The 10279-nt window shown below is 39.9% G+C and overlaps 1 protein-coding gene across 1 annotated transcript; it reads right to left on the reverse strand.

The window, feature by feature from the left end:
• Positions 1–411: 411 nt before the first annotated feature.
• LOC126900017 (jerky protein homolog-like) lies at positions 412–1986 on the reverse strand. The gene has a single exon (XM_050675364.1). The coding sequence runs from the start codon at positions 1984–1986 to the stop codon at positions 412–414; it is 1575 nt and encodes a 524-aa protein (XP_050531321.1).
• Between the last annotated feature and the right edge of the window lie 8293 nt (positions 1987–10279).

Below are 10279 nucleotides of genomic sequence, written 5' to 3' on the forward strand. Positions count from 1 at the left end.
TACTTTTTAATAAACTCATTAATTATTAATTCTGCAATACTGTTTTATTTTATTCTATTTGTTACTTTCGTAACAAGACTTAGATATCATAGAATCAAGAGTACTTAAAAATAATATTATTAATGCAACTAATATAAATTCATTTCTATATTTAGGAGTAAATTAAGAAAATACAGTAGAGCCTCGATAGTCCGGACGAATTCAGACCGAGCATCGTCCGGATTATCGATTTTTCCGGATTACCGGAGGTTTCTCAAAACTACCTTCTCAAATAACTAAGATTTTATTTTAAATTTCACCATCTTTATAATAGTTGTCTTCATAATAATCATTATAATAAAAAAAATATAAATAACTTGAACTTAAACTGATTAAAAAAAAAAAAAAAAAATTTATAATAATATACAGAATTTAAGTAAAGTAGTCGGTAATTTTTTTTTGAACACCTTTAATTTTAATTTCAAAAGCGCGTTGTCTTAATCGATGTACCAACAAAATATCAGTGCTATCCATGTTTTCATCTTCTGCCCATTGCAGTACAGTATTCAGTGCATTCACAGCTTCTGAAGGAGAAACTTTTCTTGAACTGATTGAGTCAATTTCATCGTCGTCGTCAATATCATCCTCTTTTTCTGCGATTTGAAGAATTTGATTATCAGTTAAGATTTCATGATATGCTAAATCTTCGTCTGCGCCACGACAAGCCCACTCCTGTGCTTGAGCATCAGACATTACATTCGTATATGTTTCCTGTACCTGGTTTATGAGCGTAGAAAGTTCAATGTTATTTTCAGTAACTTCGTCGGTTTCATTTTCTTGTAAAGGAATCAAGTGTTTCCACGACTTCCTTATGAGTGTTATTGGAACCAATTTCCAGCAATTTGCAAGACTAAAAACGACGTCTTTTAAATTTATAGCCTTTAGAGCATCAATAAGATTTTCACTATGCACCGGATCAGCAAGAACATTGAGTAAGAGAGACTTACGATAGTTTAATTTAATATTCTGAATTACATTTTGATCCATAGGTTGAATAAGCGCTGTAGTATTAGGAGGTAAAAACATTGCAAAAATGTTGCCATCATCACTGCGTAATTCTTCTGCTGATGGATGTCCAGGGCAATTATCCAACAATAATAAAGCTTTCGGGGGTAAATTTATACTTAAAAGGTGTTTACGAACTATTGGAACAAATTGTTTTTGAAACCAGTCCAAAAATAAAACACGAGTGACCCAAGCATTTTTTTGTCCACGATAGCATACGGGAAGGTTAAATGATTTAAACGCACGTGGTTTTTGTGCAGTCCCAATAACTAGTAAAGGCAGTTTATGTGTTCCACTTGCATTAGCACACGGCATAAATGTTATTCGAGCTTTAATAATTTTTCTCCCAGGGGCGTTTTTCTCATGACTTGATGCCAATGTATGCTCTGGTAACATCCGCCAGAATAAACCAGATTCATCAGCGTTATAAATTTGTTCTAAATCTAAATTATTTTCATTTATGACACGATGTAACTCATTTCGAAATGGTTCGATTGATGCTTCGTCACAAGAAAGTTTCTCACCCGTTATTTTAAGGCGCCTAATACCATGACGATGTTTAAAATTTTCTAGCCAACCTCTACTAGCATTGAAACAATCTTCCTGATTTGTTATTTCGCGGTGAAATAAACGTGCTTTTTCGCAAATTATTTCTCCACTTATCGGAATGTGTAGTCTCCGCTGTTGCATAAACCATATGAATAAAGCATTTTCTAGAATAAGATTATCTGGCTGTTTTAAAGTTTTACGTCTGCCCGAACCACTCTCAGTTGTACTAACAAACTTCAAAATTTTTTCTTTATTTTTTTTAATATCACCAACTGTCGATTTTCCTATCCCGTATTTCTCCGCAATCATACCATAGTTATGGCCACTATCTATAAGGTTAATTATTTTAACTTTTTGAGCTAAACTTAACGTTATATGTTTTCGCGGAGTCATCGTAACAACACACCACTCGATAAAAGAGAAGTAAACGAACTAACCATCAATTTATTACTATCAGTCTTTGCTAGGAATAGTTGGTAATAAAAATAACAAAATTGTCGATAGCAATATCTTACACATAGATAAATAAGTCACGGGAATTCTCTTAAAATCTATACACAGAACAAATGGAATTATGGCGTCCGGATTACCGCGCTCACCGGATTATCGGGGGTCCGGACTATCGAGGCTCTACTGTATATATATTTCAGAATCCTTGTCGGCAGCTTTAATAAAAGTCAATGTAGTATGTGACACATCATAACTATCTTTTATCGACGAAACTACTTCCAAAAAATAGAAAAAAATAAAAGAGCTAAAATATATTATTCTTCAAATAAAAAAAAATCTTCACAATTCAAAGAACCTCCTAAGAAACGTTCTAAATCTAACATAAAGTCGATACCTCTTCCAACACTTTCTAATGGTATATAATTACTTTTTAGCTTCCATGCGAAGCTGTGAATACGTATTAATTTTACCATGATGTGTTTTTTTTTTTTTGTGTCTGTTACCACTTTTTCTCAGCTCTCACCGAACCAATTTCTTTCAACGATACGTCGAAAGATCATAAATCGTATCTAGTGAAGAAATTACCCTCAAAAATTGAAAAAATTTCTCTTGTTCCCAGTAAAAGGGGGAAACCTCCAAAAAAATAAAAAATTTAAAAATAACTAATTTTCGAAATTTTTTCCATTTTTTTTTTAATTAAAATTGCCATAATTTCTTCAAAAATGAACAAATCAATATAATTTTTTTTTAAAGTTATTTAATGTTATTACGTGTCCAAAGTATACGAGTTATAGCTTGTCCTATGTACGGCGAGCACCACATGCAATATAATTCAGTACAATAAGTGAAACAACCGAAGTAAATAATTAAATGTTATTATTAATACGTTATAATAATATGTAAATAGCGTTAATTCAATCAGTTAGGTATGGGCAAAAACCAAACAGCACCAAAAAAAACAAAATAGCCAACCGGTTAAGGTGTATGTCGGAAACGAAACAGAACGCAATATCTGTAATGCATACTCGGCGGCGGCAGCCTTATCTCGGTGTCAAGTGTGGGGAGATACCCGATGACAACCGATTGTCATATTAATAGCTGCACGGCTGATATCGAGAGAGACATAGCTGAGCGCCAGCCTAAAGTGAAGGGTGGTGCCGTGTTAATGTCTGTACCTATTTTTTGGTATATTTTTTTATAAATTTCACCGTTTACCTGCCCAAAGGCGGCCCCCCTTTCAAAACTTTTTCAACTTGCCTTTTGAAAATGTTCCGGAAAGTCTGACACTTTTATATATATATCTTAAATTAAAGCTAATGTGTAATATACTTTATCATGGAAAAAAAAATTTCAGACTTTTTTTGTCTTTACGGTGAAAACAGACATCAAAGTTAATGAAAAAAAATACGATTTTTGTAAAAAAAATTCTTTTTTATATTTTTAACTTTATAAAGCTCTACCTTTTTAGAAAATGTATGGATCAATATAATTTTAGCTTCGATGCGAAGCTAAAAAAGTATTAATTTTACCATGATGCGTTATTTTTTTTATGTCTGTTGCCACTGTTACGTTGCTATTTAGGGGTTGAGCCTAAATGCCCGTTGACAGTATTTTAAGGGACCAACGGGGGATAGCTGGCTAGGCTATATCTTCCTTAGGTACTGAAGTTTCCTATTTAATTTATATTCCTTTAGAGGAACTACCAAGGGTCGCACTAAAATATATATATATATAACACTTTTGGTTAACAACGATATAAATAAATATTTATTAAGTGTTTGAAATATTAAATAAATAATACAACCTGCTGGACACCTAGAGATGATATAATCCAAAAGGGAGCTGACGGTGACATATATATATATATTAGGGTGGTCCTCTGTCATAGGTGAAACAAAAAAAATTTTGATTGTTCAGTTGCAGGACCCCCTAAATTTTTTTATTACTATAAGTAAAACATTTTGGTGAAGTTTAGTCGTGATTGGTCAACCCCTTTACGTGCCGCAAAAGGGTTGAAAATTTGATAAATGTGGTAGTTTTGTAATGTACACATTATTCGTCCTTCACCAACATTAGCATTTCAATACCACACTAGTGCCTGATCAGCACAAGCTTCCCTACGACCTACTACAGATATGCGGCACGCGCGAGTGTAAACAAAACCGATGATATTCTTCTTGATTAAATAAATATATAACGACAACCAGTCGACATTTTACCACGCTCGCGGCTACTCATTTTTTATTACAGATTATACTTTATTTACTACGGGCCCTCAAAGTTGCCGACAAATGACGTCATCTATTGTTCTTAGAACAATGGGGCAATTGTTCTCGGAAAACAATAGGTGCGGTACGGGCTCTCAATGGTGCCGACTAATTACATCATGTATTGTTCTTGGGTAACAATGGGTGCACAGGTGAGGTACAGTCCTTCATGGTGACGTCACACCTGACCTACCTTAACCCCCTGGCCCTGGCGCATGTTGGGGACAGCATCCAAGTGCAGCTCATGACGTTATGCCCCTAGTTGACGTCACACTTGAACCCTGACCTAAGGTAAGCCCTATGTTGTGCCCTAGCTGACACCGAAACTCTGTGCTAACATGAGTCCCATGTGGACCCTGTGTGCCCTATCACGTCGTGATTGTGTTTTGCGCTATGACGCTTTTGCCAGACCGGTGCGAACGCGCCCTAACTCCACCGTCGAATCCATACGTGTCCTAACAAGTTTTATCGTGTTTGTTCTTTTTTTAACCACACTAATGTGATAATTGATGAATCATCATGATTCAACAACAATCCCTTGTTGTTGACGTCGTATACGACCGTTAGAAATCTCACTATTTAGAAATAGTATAGTTGTATCAATAGTATTATTCTACGACGCTAACGAGATGGATCTCTTGGAACGAATTAACTACGAGCTGGATACGAATGTCGACAGCAACCCCACGGTAGAAGTTTATCATCAACTGGCCGAGTTGCGTGGAAATTATTCCCAGTTGCTGATATTGGCCTATAAATGTGGACGTCAAAGCGCCAATTGGCATTATGTTGGGTGTTTTTGGTCGTCGGATTCGAACGAAATACAAATCAATGGACCACCAAATTGTATGTGTAGGATTGTGAGATGCCTGTACATAAAGTTATTCGAACGTCTTCAGAACATCAAATATGAATTTATGGTTAATGGTATTAATGGTAAGCCTAACTGCCAAAAACCAGTCGCTTACTTGGGACGTAGACCCACCGTGCTTATCGGTAATACCGCGGTTAAAAGCCGGTGGGTACCCGAAGACGTTCATCATATTGTCTAATAATAAAAGTGTAGGTGTAACTATTTTTTTTATTAATATTTTTTTTTTTTTTTCTTTGTCCCCTTTAATTTGTAGACGAGGTTTTTTGCCTCGTAGTAACTTAATTTTTTTGTTTTTTTTTTACTTAATAAAGTCCCCTTAATTTAACTTAACCATCATATTTTTCTTTTTTTGTGTGTTCCATCTTCAATGGATTCGTGTATTTTTTTTTCTCCTTTCAAAAATCAACTCCCCTAGTTTAAATTGTACGGACAACGGCCTTGTATAAGGTCATCCCTGTTCTATATGGTTATATGACAACTGTCACGAGGTTTTGGTGTACATCTACTATCAACGAATCAACGGACATCAACTTTAATATTTATTAACTTTATATTTTTTTCTAATTGTTTTAATATACAAAAGTTAATTTTTTTTAAAATCCTACTGTGGTCCGACAATACACTGTCTCGCCCAGTAAGTTGGCGACCCTTTTCTTATAATTTTGTAAAACGCCATGAAAGTTACAAATTTTTCGTTGCGGCCAATTAATTTGATTTTTATATATTTGTAACCTTTCAAAAGTCAAATGAATAAGCATTTTCCGTTTTTCCTCTGTAACACAGTGACATTTTGGTGTCGCCGTCGTTGTACGTTTTAATTTCATCGTCCGTCAACTGTATTCTGGGGACAAAAACTTGTCGGTTGTCGGGCATCCGTGCCACCACCACAACACCATTTTTCGTTGTCAAATTTTTCATTGAAAACATTCGATAGACATGATTCTCTACGAGGTCAGACATTTTAATGTATTCCATGGCTTTGGCTTGATTATTCATTTTTTGTTTTAATTGTTCCATTTTCTACACACCAGAATTATTCGTGAGTAAACTATATATGTATATATATGGTGAATGTCGTATTAATGGTGTATAACTCGACACTGATATGTACATTTCTAACAATAATTACTACCATCAGCCACAGCATCACACGGAGGAGGATACCGCGTAATACAAGTTCTCCAAAAATTGCACGTAATTCGAAAACGGATGCAGCTAGTGCTATGAATTTTTTTTTTTTTTCGTCACCTCAATCCGCTGCCACGAGACCATTAATCTGATATACATATCGGTATGCTCTCATAGCATACTACCCCTCTCCTCTCTCCATTTGTTTATGTTTAAGATAAATTACTAGTCTACAATACAGTCGATGCACTCCTACAGCTATGTGTACTCCTCTAACCACTTATAAACTGAGTTGTTTTTTTTTTTTTAATAATACAGTTGTTTACAAACTATTCGTCATCATATATCGTAGAAATCATTGAGTGTGTGAAATAAATACATTTTTTTTTTAAGTTAGTTAAAACGAGTACACACACACATACCATTAATACAACATATTTACATATTTATTTAACATAATAATTTAAAATATTTAAATGTATTTACAAAACTATATATACAACACTTAATTTACACTGACCATGTAAATATTTGTTCATCACAATATTTAAACATACAGTGAGGTTGAAAGTGTAAAATTAACTCTTTGGTAATTTCATTTTGAATGATTAAAATTATTGTAAACTTATAAGTACATTTATAACTGAATAGTGGTGGTTAGATAATAACTTACTTTGGTTCAATACACGAAAACAGAAATATACTTTAAAAAGACACTGGTTCGGGTTTTTGAATATATTTAATGACCTAAAAATTCGTATTTGTACTACTTAAAATATTATAATTTTACTTATATACTAGCAAAGGATAGTGGGGACGGAAGCAAATGATAACGGAAAAAAGTGCAACCCCATTGCGGCGTAGCCTCCCCCGTTAGCCGGACCCCACTAGGGGGTCCGTTGCCCGGGTTGGACCACGTGGAGGTGGGGGTAGGCAGTCTTTTCCATTGTTGGCCGGGTTAAGAACCCGACCTTCTTCTTTTTTCCTTCTAACAGGGCAGTCCTTGGCGACGTGCCCCTCCTTCTTACATCCGAAGCAGGCCTTCGACCGGTCCGGTCCTTTACACGCATGAGCGATATGCCCGCGTTCCAGACACCTGTAGCACTGAGGACCCTTGTCAAGAATCCTCAGCCTAAAGGATGTCCACCCCACCCGGACTCGGCCTATGGCCGCCAGGCGTTGAGCCATCTTGAGGGGCACGTCGCACCTCGCATACCGCCCTTTACCGCCGATGTTTGTGCGGACCGTAATGGGTCCCACTTTCGGCGGCAATTTTCCACTTGGAGAATTCAGGGCGGCGCTCAGTGCTTGTCGCACATCTTGCTCCTCCTGCCACTCCTCCACATCCAGGAGGAGGACGGTGCAGGTCATCGAGGGACGTTGTACCCGCACGTCCATCTCCTGCAGGGCCGCCTTTAACCTGGCCGCCAGAAGGTCCGCTTGNTTTAAGCCTGGCCGCCAGGAGGTCCGCTTGTTCTGCTGACCACCTGACCTCCAGGAGGACTGCCCCCGTCTGTGTTCTCCTGGTCCCGGACACCTGGATGCCCAGGGCCAGGAGATCAACCGCAGCCATGGCTATGCCCATAACTGTGGCATATTTCTGGCCCTCCTTCAAGGGGCCGATAACCACGGCTTCCGTGCGTGGCACTTTAGACCGCAGCTTCGCTGCATTTTGGCTCCTCTTTGTTTGTGGAGGTTTAGGCCCGTTCGCCGTATCCTCCTTCTTCTTTATAATTCCTGCCTTCCTTCCTACAACTGTGGACCACAGCGGTTCAGCGGGAGTACCTCCCGCATCCCCTTCTGCAGACCTCGCGTCGTTTGCCCGGTTCGCCGCTCTCTCGTCAGTCTGCGTCTGGGTAGGCGCGACTGAATCGGAGACCGGATCTTGGACAGCAGGGCGCTTTTTCTTCCTCTTCCTTTTTCTATCCGTCACGTTGGTTTCCTTCGGCTTGACGACCGGTGGATCCTCGACGCCGGTTTGCGTCCCAGCTTCCTTAGCTAATTTCTAAGGCGCTGCTTCCAGGACCCTTGGCTGGGCTACTGCCTCTGCTGGGGCTTCCTGGACGGTGGAGACGCTCTTTTGCGTTTCTCTTCGTCCAGGATCTCCTCCAAGCGCTTCGTCGCGGTTTGCACCTCCTTGTGCACCCCCATTCCGCGACGCTTGTCTATGACGCCTCGGAGCACGGCCACTTGCGCGCTTATGCTCTCCATCATAGTCGACGTCACTTCTTCCGACGGGTCGTGCCGCTTCTTGCGGCATGGCCGCACTGAGCTCCTCAGCTCGCTGAGGGCCTGGCATGACAGGGAGATCTGCTGAACGAGGTTCATCAGGCTCCCCTCGACTTCCGCCGTTCTGGCAAGTGCGACGACGTGGTTGAGGCCGACGTCAAACGTGGCCTCGTCATCGCTTTCGCCTTCTTCCCCCAAAAGTGCCCTCCTCTTGCCAGGATACCACAGTGTGGGAGATCTCTCGGGCAGCGGACTCATAGCTGGCGAGTCCGTTCTGTGGCGAGTTGATGAACCTTCCCCCAGGGACGGTTCTGCGCTATCAACCCGGTCGCCCGTCCGCATTTCCTAGTCGTCATATACCACAGCCATGGCATCCGGAGACGACGACATTTCCAGCTTCTTTTGTCCTTCCTCGTACGCCATAAACTCGGCGGCCTGACGAAGCCCGCGCCCCATGTTCCTCATTATCCCGCTATCGTTATGGCAGGATAAGAGTTCTGAGGCGACTAGGCGGGCTACGCCCATTAGTCGTTCTGCCTACATTTATCGATGAGCTCCGCTCTCTGCTCGGGCTCATCGATACCTTCTAATGGGTCATATTCCATGACCCTTTCCGTGGCAAACGGACGTCCGTCTTCCAGGTCCTTCTGCATCAGCTTCAGCACCGTGGAAACTGAATTGCGGAAAGATTTGATCGTCCGGAATTGGCCGCACGGGAACGAATCCCGGGGCGGCTCATCCGTCTCCACGCCGTGGAGCCAACCACTCCATCTAGCGAATTCTGATTGGGTCAGCGGCATGTCGTCGCGAAAACGATCACGCACGCCTTCCCAATCTTCCACCATCTCCTCGATGGTAGCAAGGCCACCAGCAGTTACCTCAGTGACCCGAAGGTTTCGTAGCCCCGTAGAGCCCGATTACGCCGACACTGTAGCGCAGCGAAACGGGAGCAAAGTAAGCCTAACAAATCCAAACCCACGTGAAACCCAGCAAAGTGGGATCGGAATAAAGTGCAACCCCACCCCACAACAAATCCAAACCCGTCCTCTATTCTAGCAGAGGCTGCAAAAGCGAAGTTAGATGATTTCGGAAAAAAAGTCCAAACGTTTCGAACGTACGTCTCGCTACGGAAACCAAGGGTTTGCTACGCGATCTAGAGAAGGGGTGTCAAAGGCCGGTTACCAAGTAGGTAACAGATTACGGAAAGGGGTATCCGGCTGCGCCGGATACGTTGCGTTGAACAATAACAGGAGAAATCGGTAGCACGCCCGACGCGTCGATCGGGTTCGGGGGGGGGAATATACAGACATTAGAATACTCACTAAAACCGATTAATATTTCATATTAAAGTAGAGTATTCGAAATTAAAGTACGTCGAATGTATCTAATGGAGTAGGCAAAAACGAATATTCCAAGTATTCGCTAAATAAATAAATATTTAAACTCGTAATTTTTAAAATAATACAATAGTGAATTGTTCGTCATTCGAACAAAACGATTATGAATCGAAAATTCAATGTATAACAATCGACTAAGTAAGAGTCACCGTGCACGATNGTAATTGACTAAGTAAGAGTCATCGTGTACGATAATTTCCATACATAAAATGTAAAATCTGATACAATATCAGATAATAAAGTCTTAATGTATTTAAAAATATTGCACACATAATTATTATTTTTTCAAATAAAAAAGTAATATAAATAGGAAAAATCATGTTTCATTATTGGGCAACAAC

This window comes from Daktulosphaira vitifoliae, unplaced genomic scaffold (assembly GCF_025091365.1).
Source record: "Daktulosphaira vitifoliae isolate Bord-2020 unplaced genomic scaffold, ASM2509136v1 Scaffold_2, whole genome shotgun sequence".
NCBI classification, from domain to species: Eukaryota; Metazoa; Arthropoda; class Insecta; order Hemiptera; family Phylloxeridae; genus Daktulosphaira; species Daktulosphaira vitifoliae.